General features: G+C 41.7%; 2 protein-coding genes across 3 annotated transcripts; both read right to left on the bottom strand.

Annotated features, from left to right (window-relative positions):
* Positions 1–321: 321 nt before the first annotated feature.
* On the bottom strand, positions 322–6166 carry LOC115158851 (L-selectin). Of its 2 annotated transcripts, XM_029708231.1 has the most exons (9): positions 5911–6166; positions 4747–4795; positions 4151–4613; positions 3929–4036; positions 3509–3730; positions 2950–3036; positions 2236–2265; positions 961–982; positions 322–713 (listed from the first exon to the last, which is right to left on the bottom strand). In XM_029708231.1, the coding sequence occupies exons 2-9, from the start codon at positions 4747–4749 to the stop codon at positions 665–667; spliced, it is 984 nt and encodes a 327-aa protein (XP_029564091.1). In that variant the 5' UTR covers positions 4750–4795; positions 5911–6166; the 3' UTR covers positions 322–664. The 2 variants fall into 2 exon arrangements, with proteins under 2 accessions (XP_029564091.1, XP_029564092.1); XM_029708232.1 differs by lacking the exons at positions 2236–2265; positions 5911–6166 and having other exon boundaries at positions 478–713; positions 4747–5233.
* A 4357-nt stretch (positions 6167–10523) lies between these two features.
* LOC115158849 (L-selectin-like) lies at positions 10524–14997 on the bottom strand. The gene is made up of 7 exons (XM_029708229.1): positions 14863–14997; positions 14682–14751; positions 14088–14579; positions 13777–13962; positions 11697–11876; positions 11312–11425; positions 10524–11145 (listed from the first exon to the last, which is right to left on the bottom strand). Exons 1-7 carry the CDS (start codon positions 14863–14865, stop codon positions 11063–11065), a joined length of 1128 nt encoding a protein of 375 aa, XP_029564089.1. The 5' UTR covers positions 14866–14997; the 3' UTR covers positions 10524–11062.
* Positions 14998–15366: the final 369 nt, after the last annotated feature.

Here is a 15366-nt window from a genome sequence, read left to right on the forward strand (position 1 = left end):
ACGGTTGATATGTTGTAAACCCTTTCCTGCAGTCAAATGACCAAAGCGCCCTCTAGTGGCCTCATGGGTGGAAAATTATTCATATATTCTTCATTATTTCATAATTAATAAACAAAACATAAGTTTTTGTTATATTTCAGTCTTCTATGATGTATATAAAGTGTAATATTGGGATGCAAACTCAAAATGGAATACATTTAAACATGGTACAGGTGTCTTGTTTTGTTTAAGTCCATAACATACCCGTGTGTGAGGCGTATACTTCTGTTTCAAAGTAGATTTGTTTAAGACTACCCAGAAACACTCTGTGTGACCCTGATTTAGCCCACTGCAGTAAAAGGTTAAGAAAATATATTTTTTATTGTGACTTCCTTATAGGAACGCATACACACTCACGCCCAGTGCTTAAAGTGTGAAGAAAAATGATGTTGTTCCCATGCACAATGATTTACCCCATATACACTCTGAAGCCCAAAATCAAGTGAGCTAAAATAGTTTTATTTATTTTTCTTACACAAAGCTGTTGAGCTTGTAGAATTCACATAACATACAGTAACATAATTCTAACGATTTACAACATCCTATGTTTGATGTGGACTAATCCACACAGTATGTTGATATAATAGGTAGATTATGACATAATTAATGAAGTCTCGGCGGTCCATCAGTTGTCCCCTGTCTCGTTGGATGACGTCACACCCTCATCTGGTTCCCTTCAGGATAGGAGTAAAAGTCAAGATATCAATCAAAAACAACAACATACAATTACTGCACTTAGACAGCACATGGTCTGGGTGAGAAGCCAGCACATGGTCTGGTTGAGAAGCCAGCACATGGCCTGGGTGAGAAGCCAGCACATGGCCTGGGTGAGAAGCCAGCACATGGCCTGGGTGAGAAGCCAGCACATGGCCTGGGTGAGAAGCCAGCACATGGCCTGGGTGAGAAGCCAGCATCTCTTACCGTAGTTGGGCATGCTTCTTTCCTAAAAAAAGATAAAAAGAGAATAAAAAAAATATAATAAATAATTGAATTGCTTGAAATGCTGTCCCTTGACTTTGGCACCATGTAAAAACAGTTTTTTAAATATACTTTTACCCCTTTTTCTACCCAATTGTTAATTACAGTCTTGTCCCATCGCTGCAACTCCCCTACAAACTCGGGAGAGGCAAAGGTCGAGAGCCATGCCTCTTCCGAAACACAACCAAACCAAGCCGCACTGCTTCTTGACACACTGCTCACTTAACCCAGAATCCAGCTGCACCAATGTGTCGGTGGAAACACAGTCCAGCTTGCGACCGAAGTCAGCTTGTAGGCGCCCGGCCCACCACAAGGAGTTGCTACAGCGCGATGGGACAAGGAAACCCCAGGCGGCCAAACCCTCCCCTGACCAAGACGACGCTGCCCCAATTGTGTGCCGCCTCATGGGTCTCCCGGTCACGGCGATGCTGTGCCTTAAACCGCTGTGCCACTCGGGAGACCCTACATAAAAACACTTTAAAATGACCAAAAACATGACAAATAATAGTTTTATTTAAAAGTCAAACGTGTAGCTAAATCCTTTATACCGCAGCTCATCTATGTGAATGCATTGTAAAAACTACAGGAGGATAGCAAATTGGCTTGTCCCACTGGTGATGTGTAGAGGTGTAGTGACATGTTCTGGGGGTTTAGATCTATGTCTATCTAATATATTTCATAGATCAATAAAAACAAAAAAGGCTATTTAAATATTATATATATATTTGAACTATTATTATGTGTGTCCCTCTGTTTTATGTCATTGATGTTTCCGCCTTGAAAAATCACTGATTTAAAAAAATATATACAAGGACCCTGAGCATTCTGCTGGTATGCCAGCAGCCTACCACCTTGCATCTCACTGCTGGCTTGTTTTTGAAGCTAAGCAGGGTTGGTCCTGGTCAGTCCCTGGATGGGAGACCAGATGCTGCTGGAGCTGGTGTTGGACGGCAGTGCCCTGTGTAGGGTGCTGTTTTTTGGATGGGATGTTAAACGGGTGTCCTGACTCTCTGAGGTCATTAAAGATCCTATGGCACTTATCGTAAGAGTAGGGGTGTTAACCCTGGTGTCCTGGCTAAATTCCCAATCTGGCACTCATACCATCATGGCCACCTAATCATCCCCAGCTTACAATTGGCTCATTTATCTCCCTCCTCACCCTTGTAACTATTCCCCAGGTTGTTGCTGTAAATGAGAAAGTGTTCTCAGTCAACTTACCTGGTAAAATAAATTCTCTCCAGTGGCAAACTGTTATCAGGGGGAAGGGGGTCTATATTAAACAACATTATTAACTAATCACACCCTTTTAAGTATGTCATCAATTTGAAAATTCCATTGATTCCGTGTGACACAGTTGGTTAGAGTATAGTGCTTGAAACACCAGGGTTGTGGGTTTGATTCCCAAGGGGGACCAGTATGAAAATATATGCATTGCACTACTGTGAGTCACTCTGGATACGAGTGTCTGCTGAATGACCAAAAAATGTAAGATGACAATTTGGTGTGTCTAAATCAAAGGTGTTAGTCAATTTAGATGAAGGGAAATAACATTGTGAGCAAAATGATTAATCGCATCACTTTAGTAAAGGTTTGATGGCCATTTCAGAAAATCCTCAATTTATCTAAAATGTCTCATTGGTGTTACCATCATTGGTGATATCATCATTGGTGGTGTTACTACTCCTAAATATATATAGTAATTAAGCTACCATTTAAATTGATTTATAATGGGAAGATGTACCCAAACAGTTTAATAAAAGTTCAAATAAATAAAAGCACATTTCAATAAAAATACATCTAGAAAAATAAAGTAATTATTTTTCTCAAAATGCCATGCTCAAATGTCCCCGTAATTGAAGAACGACCCATTTTTATATATTCCAAAATACTTTCTTATCTTTTTTAAAATCTTTATAAACAACTGGAACTTACTTTTTCTGTGATTGAAACAACAGCAGATGCAACAGGACATTGTGAGCATCCATCCAGCAGTTACAACCATTAGGACAGGCTGATAACCTGAGGAAACACACAGTCAACCAGCAGCTACAGTCCAACATGCTACCGCATGTGGAAATGACCCAGACACGACCCCTGTAAAGACCAGAGTCAGTCTCCAGTCTCCCACCAGACAGGAACAAGCGGCTGTGCTGATAGCATGGAGCGTACCATTGTGTTGCAGTGTTGATAGGTGATCCCCCCCCGCCCTTTGCTACAGTATATATGCAGTATATACAGTAATATCAAACTCTAAACAGCCTACCTTGACTTGTATTATTGAGTTACTTTATTTGGACAGGGTCCAATGTACAGAAAAAAAGTCTCAGTGTTCTGAGAAGTGATGAGTTGCACAAGATTTAGCTCATTCCCATCAGCAGCTTCACTTCTCCGAGACACCAGGGGTGTAGCTAGCCTAGCCTAACCTAGCACCATAACTTTGTTCTGTAACCCGTAGTACATGATGAGAGATGGTATCAGGGGATTTAATTACTTGCACAAACTGGCCTTTGTCCGCTCCAGACCCAGATCCTGCTCCAGATGTCATCGCCCCAGACCCCAGTCCAGACCCTGTCCGTGCTACAGCTGACTTCTGGGGATCCCAGCAGGAGGCTCCCCTTCTCACAGCTCAACCGGCAGGTAGAGTTGACAGTAAAGTTGACAGCAGAGCAGTTCACAAACCCATCAGGTAGACATAAGGGGTCACATCCCTTAGCTTTAGGGGCAAAGAAAGGTTTCAGCACAACAGCGGGGTACAGTAGGGACCTGTCATAATGCCTGATGTGTAAATGAAGTACTACTCAGGAAATTGAGGAAGCAGATGTTGTAGCCAAAGCGACCCTCATTAGAAAAGGTCATAGGTTAAAGGAGAGGTGTGACACAGTGGGAACAGCAGCTTCCAGATTCCCCTCACCTGTTTGGCAACCGTGTCCCTCAAACCCAGGTTCATACACGCAGGTAAAGTTGTTGATGGTCTCCAAGCATCTCCCTTGTCCCTTGCATGATGTTTGGTTGCATTGGTCTGTGATATAAATATACATCATGTAATATATATCACAATCTCAACACGGCTTTCATCAAATGATTTACTGGTGGCCTTTAAAAAAAACCCGAAAAGAATGGTTGAGTCTCTCACCTCTGTAGCATAGCGGGTATTTGAGATTTGAGCACTTATCATCGTTCCACTTCCCGTTATTCTCCCTGTTCCCTTTGTTGACGTACATCTCAACACACTCCTCACCCAGTTTGTTATTGGGTTCGTTGGGTGCCCAGGAATAATTCCCAACCCACGTTCCGTTAGTTCCGACCCATTTCCAGTTTCCAGTGATATTCTTGATTCCGATCCAGTAATACGGAGACCCAGTTCTATCAGGCAAGACGTCGCGGAGGTAATTATTCTCTTCCTGGTTTTGGATGACTACCATGTCTGTGTGGTTGTTACTCCAACACCACTCTCTTGCCATGGTCCAGTTCATGGTCTCTTTTGAGAAATGATATGTCCAGCCCATGGCACGTCCTCCACACATACCTAGGACTATGATCAGCATCCACATCATTGTTACTACCTGTGTCTGTCTGAAGAAGGGTCCATGAACTGCCTGTGTTTGTCCATAAACAGTAAAAATCACACACTGTGGTTATCTAGACATAATTCTATCTACAATACAACAGTGAATGGTAAGGACGGCCGATATAAGACAGAGCAAGAGAGAGCTCCCATCTCATACTTACCATGTGTCGGTCTCCTTCTCTGGCACTCAGGCTGTGGTGTTGGGCTAACCTGGGTTTGGAATGGAGCTCAGTTTGGCTTTCATAACAATTTGGCAAAGCCTCCTATATGAATTCCTATCTGCAGTCAATGTACCACATGGAGTCCTTTTACCATTGATTCCCAAATTAACATAGAATACCCGGATGCTTTATCATTCACTAAATGTTTATTTTACATTACAATGAATGGGGTATGATTCATGATTGACTGAATGACTGTTAGTAGCAGTAAAAAGTTCTGGGAAGTGCAAGGGATTCCAGGTAGAGTTTTGTTTTACTTGTCCCAGTTTCAGGAAATGAAAGATGAGATCTGTTTCTGTCCCCTCATGATGCTGACAGAGAGGTTAGCTAAAGATGAGATCTGTTTCTGTCCCCTCACGATGCTGACAGAGAGGTTAACTAAAGATGAGATCTGTTTCTAAACAATACATTAATTGCACTATAATGGTGACAGACGGTGTCCACAAACTGTTAGGGCCTACATAAAGCTGTCCCAACGGGAGTCCAAACACCTTACCACTGCTACACCTGGCTATCAGCAGAGCCTTGTCTGGCAGCGAAACAGTTAATTCAGTCTCATTTACTGCCTTTTAAAGAAACATAGATTTATGACTGACTTGCTTAAACAAATGTGGTTTCTAATGACAATTGAGATGCATCAACTATGGCAATAGGGGATGATGACAAGGGGATAAGAGGCAATCTCTTTAAGACATTAATGAGCGAGCTAGGACGGAAGTAGTCAATATAACTATTTGTTTAGCACTTTTAAAATGTACAGCGACAGAATTCAGAATATGGGCCATTCTTACAGTGTTCTCCCTGTACACCAAGTCAGAGCAGTAGGATAAATAAAGGGGCATATAAGCAGACAATGAAAGCTCATACAATATTCAATGATTACATTTCTCTAAAACAGGTTATAGGCTACATGGGCACCACCAAGTCAGAATAGCAAATAGAGGGGTGAATAGACCAAATTATTAGGGTGAGGCACATGGGCTACTAACATCTTGCAGTACTACACAACATACACTTAGTATTTCTTTCTTAGCTACCGTACACATATCTCTCTGGAATATTACATAATTTATGCAGCAGCATGCAATACATTTTTGGACTCACCTTGTTGTGCTGTGCTCACTTCAACAGGAAGGTGACGCGGCGGTCCTTCCTGGGCAAATTTTGTCATCAAAGTCTGGCATTCTCTGGATTTATGTTGCTTTCAATACAACTGGGAACTCGGAAAAAAACAAGGTCGAGATATGATGACGTCATTGATCTTCAAGTCGTAGCTCTATAAAGAGGCTGGATTTACAATTCCCAGTCGGAAGAAAGTTCAAAACTTATTTTCCCAGTTGGAGCTCGTTTATTCCCGACTTCCCAGTTGTCTTGAACTCACTGAAGTCAAAATTTTTCGCTGTTCCGAGTTAACAGTTGTTTTGAGCGTGGCACAAATCATGCTTCATTGACAGCATGGCCAATGTTGAATGTTTATCATTTTAAACTTGGAAAAGAGCCTCTTCATCCCAGACTCCAATGAATAGGAGGCTAGTGATTGCTTTGCAATGCTTGCAGTTAGCTACTGTCACTCATTCCTTCCAAACCACTTATTGTTGAATTTGCGATTTTCCAACTTGTTGTGCAATATCCAATGGCTGATGAGCACCGATACGTTTTATCTATAATTTCTCTTCATTATTTCTCTTCAAATGACAAAGATTAAAAAGTGTTTGCGAGTAGATTGTCAACTTGATTCATAACACCATGTTTGAATGCAGCTTTATTAACTCAATGATATATATATATATATATATATATATATATATATATATTTACATTGTTTGCAAACTGATATGTGACATCTATTAATGCAAAAATAACATGCAAACAGGCAAGCCCTGTTTTGTTTTTGCTAAAAATGTGGGGGATCAATACGGATTGCCACGTGCTGACAGAGAGGTTAGCAAAAGTTCAGGGAGGAACACAATGGTCCTGGTCTGCAGTGAAGTGGGGTTTCACAGTGGGGGATATGATCCCATCAAATACCTGCTGTCTAAAGGGGTTAGATAAGTTGTATTTGGAGAGGGACAAATGTGGTGAGGGTCATTTCATATTTTCTTCTACACAGTACATTATGTTTACATTATTTAAAATAGAATGAAGACTGGATGAGAGAAGAAAATAAATAAATGTTGAAATAATGAGCTGAGAAATAGAGTTACATAACTGTTCATAACAAGAACATACAGCTTATATATATATATATATATATATATAAGGGCCTGAGGTCATGAGGTCATGGTACCACATGTGGGAATGACCCAGACACGACCCCTCTAAAGACCAGAGTCAGTCTCCAGTCTCCCACCAGACAGGAACAAGCGGCTGTGCTGACAGCATGGAGCGTACCATTGTGTTGCAGTGTTGATAGGTGACCCCCTCCCTCTCGTATCCACAAAGTATCTCAGAGCAGGAGTGCTGATCTAGTATCAGGTCCCACCGGTCCATCTTACTCTGAGATGCTTTGTGAATACATTCAGGCTGCATCACACCCGGCCGTGATTGGGAGTCCCATAGGGTGATGCACAATTGGCCCAGGGTCGCCCGGTTTGGCCCGGGGAAGGCCGTCGTCGTAAATAAGAATTTGTTCATAGCTGACATGCCTGGTTAAATAAAAAATGTCAAGAATTAAAAAAAGGCGAGCCCTTGACAACCTGAAGCCTCTGAGGCATAATAAGGACTGGAGAATGCATCCAAGATGTCCAACTGTTATTTTCAAGGTAATCTACTCATGTTCACATATGGTGATTCATGGACAGTCTATATCCGGGTTGCATCCGAATTATATGGACCAGTATCACATGCGCACCTGCATTCAGAGCGCACAGGGAGCAGCGCAAGCAACGACATCATCCAAAAACATGGCAGACATTGGATGAATATAACATTTTATATTCATCTTTGGCTGTGAGTGATGAAAAACAAATCGGTCTCAGCGACAATTATTTGATTAATTCATTGGATGTTTTGTGCATAAAGGTGATGACTAGTGTCTTATTAGCAATTTTAAAATCTGACTTCTCTGTGTGGCCGTCTATGGAAATTCTTTCTGGGCCGAGCGTCAGTTAAACTGCAGTACCGAAGCAAAACTTTAGGAGCAGTCTAAACTGTGCTTCCAGACCGGAACCCTTAGCCTTGTATGAACCATCCAGACCTCATGAGCTTACATTTGGTTGTAAGTTCGCGAGATCAGGATGGTTTGTACGAAGCTACAGAACGCTGGGCCCTTTGCCTGAAACGTTATGAATTTGGGGTAACCAATTGCAGCACTCCAATGGATAAGAAATGTCATTGAGTCCAACACCTCAGACAAGTTGAGCTCAAGTTTAAATCCCATGAAAGCCAGTTAGGGCTATTTTTATTTAAAAGAAATCATGTTTAAATGGCTAAATAACTGAACAGTGCAGCAGGAGTACTTGATACTGTGATTCCTGAAACGCAGAGCCTGTTGATGGAGTATTTTTTTCAAATCCTAAATTATACTTTTGTTACATTATCTGCTGGTTTCCTAGCTCTCAGTCTCATTGACCACCAAACGTTGCTAACGCTAGCTAGCCAATTAATATAATATAACTTGTTCTCAAAATGTATGTTAGCTAGCTAAGTTAGCAATGTTATGAATACAACTCCCATCTGCTGTCAACATCAGGAAATGATTTGAGAGCACAAGTTAGCTCCAAAAGTGGTTATAGCACAGAGTTTCTAAACCCAGAGGCGCAACATCGCGAGACTTCCAGGAACGCTTGCGAAACAGACTAAGCAGACCAGACCGGAGTTTGAAAAGTCAATGAGAGACTTAAAAATAAGTAGATGATGATGTTATTACTCCAACCTTGTGAAAAGTTACAAACTGACGTTTTCATTTTCATCAAAAACAACTTTATATTGAAGAAGCGCCTTTGATTTTGATGGCCTACACATGCTCAGTTCGATGCGAGAAGCAGTCGTGTAAAGTACTTAAGCAAAAATACTTTCAAGTACTTAAGTAGTTTTTTGTGGTATCTGTACTTTACTTTACTATTTATATTTTTGACAACTTTGACTTTTACTCCACTACATTCCTAAAGAAAATGTTGTACTTATTACTCCATACATTTTCCCTGACACCCAAAAGTACTCGTTACATTTTGAATGCTTAGCAGGACAGAAAATGGTCCAATTCACAGACTTATCAAGAGAACAACCCTGGTCATCCCTACTGCCTCTGATCTGGTGGACTCACTAAACAGAGAACATCCCTGGTCATCCCTACTGCCTCTGATCTGGCGGACTCACTAAACAGAGAACATCCCTGATCATCCCTACTGCCTCTGATCTGGCGGACTCACTAAACAGAGAACATCCCTGGTCATCCCTACTGCCTCTGATCTGGCGGACTCACTAAACAGAGAACATCCCTGATCATCCCTACTGCCTCTGATCTGGCGGACTCACTAAACAGAGAACATCCCTGGTCATCCCTACTGCCTCTGATCTGGCAGACTCACTAAACAGAGAACATCCCTGGTCATCCCTACTGCCTCTGATCTGGCAGACTCGCTAAACAGAGAACATCCCTGGTCATCCCTACTGCCTCTGATCTGGTGGACTCGCTAAGCACATGCTTCCTTTGTAAAGGATGTCTGAGTGTTGGATTGAGCCCCTGGCTGTCTGTAAATAAGAAAATGTGTTTGTCTGCTTTGCTTAATATAAGGAATTTTAAATGATTTATACTTGTACTTTTACTTTGATACAGTGTATTTTAGCAATTACATTAATACTTTTGATACTTAAGTATATTTAAAACCAAATACTGTTAGACATTTACAAGTAATTTACTCGGTGACTTTCACTTTTACTTGAGTCATTTTCTATTAAGGTATCTTTACTTTTACTCAAGTATGACAAATACTTTTTCCACCACTGGCGCGAAGACCGTTAGACCCGATGATGTGTTTCTACGTATGAGCTTAGCTAGCCAACATTGCCATGACATCGCCTATGAGTGTTATCAGGTATTTCTATAGCAGAAGCAGTTTCTGCCTATCTTCGTACTGTGCTCTGTGTGGTTACAGCTTTCACTGCATGCTGAAGGTGAATTCAGAGCCATTTAGTGGCTAGCTACACTACAAACATCATTTTACCAGGTTTCTGTGAAGCAATTGTAATGACAGTCTGACACAACATACTCAAGAGTTTCCTGATTTGCAAAGGTTAGTCTGTGTTATTTTATTGTTTATTAGAAACATAGATTGAGGTCATTCTGAGGGGATTTTTCCAGTGGTTGAATGAGGATTTGGGCTTCCTGGGAATATGTCAGAGGTTGCTAAAGTAACCAAGTGGGGCGGTGAGCTTAGCAAAGTCTAACACAACATAGCCAAGAGTTTCCTGATTCGCAAGGGGTAGTCTGTGTTTATTTTATTGCTTATTAGAAACACAGATATAGATCATTCTGAGGGGATTTTTCCAGTGGTTGAATGGGGATTTGGGCTTCCTGGGAAAATGTCAGAGGTTGCTAAAGTAACCAAGGGGGGCGCGGGGCTTAGCGAAGCCCTCTCTACCTATTCTTATTCTACTGGTGTATTTGAAGTAATTTTGCTCTCTGTTGGTACATTTGAACTCAGAAAGCCATGGACTATTTATTTGCAGCTATTATAAAAAGCACCGGAAAGAAAATAATGGAAAAAATAAGAACATTATTGACAATGTTTGAAGCGTTTATTATATTTAAAAATACACTTTTTCAACATCAAATGTAATTCTGTAACACACAGACTGTGATTTAAAAATAAATATAACTTAAATACTGAAAGGCATTGATTTCACAGTTTTGTAAAATCATAAAAATACATTTATGATAATACAAATAATTATACAGGGGAATACAATATACAACTTTTTGTAGTTTGTATAAAGTAGCTGTCAAAATCAGTATCATAAGAAATTGGTCCGCTTGTGGTCATCTACCAGCCAGTGGTGAACAATCTGTTCAATACAAAACTCCCTTAGGGAGAAAAAAGACATTTTCTGTAGGACCATCATGAGAACAGATGATTCTGTATACTCAACGTAGCACCTCTCTCCCAGTCAGACGATTCAAGGCTATCTAACCTACTACATTACAATACTGAGGAACTGTGATCCAGGCGTGACCAGCAGATCTTCTTTGAAAACAGAGCCAGCCTGTTCCTGCAGTTGTTCCTGCTGTTGTTCCTGCTGTTATTGTTGTTGGTCTCTATATGAGGCTGTCGATGCTGTTCCTGTAGGTCTGTAAAAATTCCTCAATGTCTGAGGTGCTGTTCAGATCAAACTTGTTAGCTGGAAGGAGGCAATGAAGAGCACATTGATGAGTATTATCAAGTAAGAAATAGTAATTATGAATCAAATCTGTGGTATGAAACAGGGATATTTTTGAATTTCTTATGACTTTCTTATTCCTAGCAAATGACTGTGAGTGGAGAAGATAAGGGACTTCTGTGTTTACCTTTCTGTCTGATTCGTTTGAGGAGCCATGCGGCCAGAGACAGGACAGATAATGACACAGCGCCCCCTGCTGCCAGGCCTAGGATAGTGGGGTTCAATGGAGGCTCAGGTGTGGCTGGAGGAAACAAGAAACAACAGAGGAAAACAGTCAAACAATCTGAATCAACTGATCGGTCACATCACTGACTACTACCCTCTCAAAAATATTTGTATTTTGGTAGCCCCCTTATGTAGGATATGCATTCATTATGCATTCATAAAGCCTTTATAACCGCTACATAAGACATACTTTGTCCTGATGAGCAGCGAATATCCAGTTTGGTTGTCTCACAGAATATTCAGTTTGATTGTGTCTCACAGAGAGAGTAACAGAGGTTATAACATACCTGTGCAGGTAGGTGTGTCAGCGCTCCACTTCCCTGACCGTGAACACTGCATGTTTTGGGCCCCCTGGTGATCATAACCCTCATCACAGCTGAAGTTGCAGACAGAGCCCCAAGGATGTGAGGGGGCCTCACAGCTGACCTGACCCCGCAGAGGAACCACAGGAGAGGGGCACTGGACAGCTGAGAGAAGGACACACAGTGGTTAGTATATAAAAATACCACAAAAGGTAACAAACAGTTGTGAAGGAAATCATGAAAATGCTCATGTGTGTGGCGGACATCCATAAGGAGATAAGACCTATAGGTAAAATGGATACCCGCATGACTGCAACTCGCTTTGGATTAAAGCATCTGCTAAATGGTATATAAATATATATATATATATATATTCACATATTGAGTTACCCCCCCAGAGGTTTCATTAGGAACAGACTCATTTCGTCAGACATGGACTCTACAAGGTGTTGAAAGCATTCCACAGGGATGCTGGCTCATGTTGACTCCAATGCTTCCCATAATTGTGTCAAGTTGGCTGGATGTCCTTTGGGTGGTGGACCATTCTTGATACACGGGAAACTGTTGAGTGTGAAAAACCCAGCAGCATTGCAGTTCTTGACACATTCAAACCGGTGCGCCCGGCACCCACTACCATACCCCATTCAAAGGCACTTAAATATTTTGTCTTGCCCATTCACCCTCTGAATGGCACACAGACACAATCCAGTTGTCTTAAGCCTTAAAAATCCTTATTTAATCTGTCTCCTCCCCTTCATCTACACTGATTGAAGTTGATTTAACAAGTGACATCAATAAGTGATCATAGCTTTCACCTGGATTCACCTGGTCAGTCTTTGTCAAGGAAAGAACAGGTGTTCTTAATATTTTGTGCACTCGGGCTGAGTAAAACCTCTCACTTCACCTCTTTCCATTTAAACTCAGTCTATACTGTTTTAATATCGTGTGTAAATGTGTAAATTGACTGAGTTGAAACAGAGAAGAAGAGGCGAAGTGAGAGGTTTTGCTCAGCCCAAAATCTGTCCGTGAAAATAAGCCCCTGAATTTATGTATGAAGGTCAATGAGATGGTGTCGAATTTGGTCAACAAAAAAATGTCATTGCTAATTTGCTACGTGAGGCTTATTTGATAGAATAGAAGTTTCGTAATTGTTATGTTTATGGCCCTGGTAGTCCGGGGCTCCCGAGTGGTTCCGTGGTCTAAGGCACTGCATCTCAGTGCAAGAGCCATCACTGCAGTCCCTGGGCGGCACACAACTGGCCCAGTGTTGTCCGGTTGTAGGCCGTCATTGTAAATAAGAAATTGTTCTTAACTGACTTGCCTAGTAAAATAAATTCATGTTGTTTTACGGATGCACTGATATAAGTGGACGCACGTCGCATTTCAGCAACTTTGAGAAAAATGACTTAATATTGGAGTTGTGCCTGTTGTTGTCATAGAAATAGATGGGGGACTCGTCATGCATATAGCCCTTTTAGCAGGGGGATTGCCATTGAAGGCCTCCACCAGTTCCAAGTAGTCACCTGGGTGGGATTCTATGAGTTGGGAGCAATCTGCCAATGAAGAAGGAGAAAATGTAATACTTCAACATTCTCGCCTCCTCCCGCCTGCCTTGCATCTTCGAGGACATGTATTTCCATTGTTAGAGTGGTCATATGTCTATCTTGTCAATAAAGACATTGGTTTAATAACTCTTGTCAATATAGACAATGGTTTAATTCAGGTCTATTTTAAAAATGCAAAAAAGTTTGTCCTTTTATGTAGTGAGCTGAATGAACCCTTCCCAGGTTCATTCAGCTCACTACATAAGACCACTGAGGAGGAGAGGGCAGATCGCAATACATGACTAAATGTGTCACGATGAAGAAATTACTCAAGATACACAACAACTGAATTACAGGAGGTCTAAGCTGTCATACTGGTATGAAGATCAACAGCAAGACACTGAAGTAATTCAAAGAAAGTACAAATGAAAAGTTTACAACAAATGGTAGCTGTTATTCTATTCTCTTATTAGTCCTTCAAGAACACCTTATTTATAAGGTTTATGAGAGGATATACTTACATTCACAGGTGGGAGGCTGTTCTGACCATGATTCTGAGGCTGTGCATCTCACAGGCCCGGAGCTGCTCAGCCGGTACCCCTCTTCACAGGAATACTGACACGTCGAGTCAAAGGAGAAATTCCCATTGGGGTGAGAGCAACTGACACTGGCTTTAGCAGGGACCTCCTCCATCTTACATTCAACAACTGTCGACAAAGGAAAACAGGTAAAGAGTTACAATTAAGAGAACTTTGAATGTGATAGCACAATACAGATGGTTTCATACTGCCTGTATTAGATTATTGGACTATATCGTCCTGGGCTTGCTTACCGTGTTCACACTGTTCTCCGTAGAAGCCCTCAAAGCATTTACAGCAGTGGCTGTTGATGGTCTCCACACACTCTCCATGGTAACATGAGTCGCTCTGACACGAGGCTGTGAAGCACAGAGCCGTCTTCTTCTTCATACACGACTCATCGTTCCACTTCCCTTTGTCCGCCTCTCTCTGGATGTACATCTCCACACAATCCTCGTTGTTCCCCCCGTTGTTGGGTTCCCCGTCTGCCCAGTTTTCTGCCTCTTTAGTCAGGGTCTTATTGGTCCCCACCCAGGTCCACACGTCGTCCACCTTACGGATCCCTATCCAGTAATAGTTGGTCTGCCTGGGCAGGATGCTGTTAAGGTGGGAGATCTCTTCACGGTTCTGGATGGCCACCATGTCAGTGTAGTGCTCCGTGCACCACTTTCTAGCAGTGTCCCAGTTCATAGTTTTGTTGGAGTGATGGTAGGACCAGCCCTCTACTCTAGTGCACATGGTGACAACTGAGGAATGACATATAGAAAAAAGGTCAATATTGACACATGAATGAGTTTACATGAGTGGGATTTTAGAAATGCATAGATCTTCTGAAATGTGTTTCTTACTTGAGTACAGGAGGAAGAGGGTGATCCATGAGCTGGGGCTTCTGGCTTGTTGTGATGCAGAGCAGATGTCCTGTGGAGACAACATCAAGCCATACTTTACAGACTGAGAAATGCATTGGCTATAAACTAACTGGTGCATCATTATTTTAAGGCATAAACCAATTCTCTCAACAGTACTTACCATTGTAAGTTTAAAATGTGATGCTCTTTTGCAGGTAAATCTCCAAAGGATATGTTTCTAGTCTTATCCAGTGGATGAAATGATACTGCTCTCTGGTACTCTGTGCATATATATATACACCAACCCACGCTACAACAACGGCCAAAGACCGGAATTCATCGTTATGACACTGCCTGGGCATGAATAGGCTACTCTGGGATTTCCAAATTGGAAACTTTCTCCCTCTCTCTCCCTCCCTCCCTCTTTTAGATATCTGGACTCTATCCTATTGTGTCGGTCAGACAGATAAGGGTGTCTATGAGCAGGGGCCAGAGCCCAAAGCCCGGGCTGCAACAGGAAACAAAGAATGAGGTAGCAGGAAGCTCACATTAATAACAGCCTCTGCCCTGGGCAGAGACTCACAGATACTGAGCTGGTGTTGAAATGTTTATTTCACTCCTTTGAAATGTCTGGCTAACACCACATCAAGCATTTGTTGTCATGAATAGTGGGGTGCATAATCTA

Source organism: Salmo trutta, chromosome 22, assembly GCF_901001165.1.
Source record: "Salmo trutta chromosome 22, fSalTru1.1, whole genome shotgun sequence".
Taxonomy (NCBI): Eukaryota; Metazoa; Chordata; class Actinopteri; order Salmoniformes; family Salmonidae; genus Salmo; species Salmo trutta.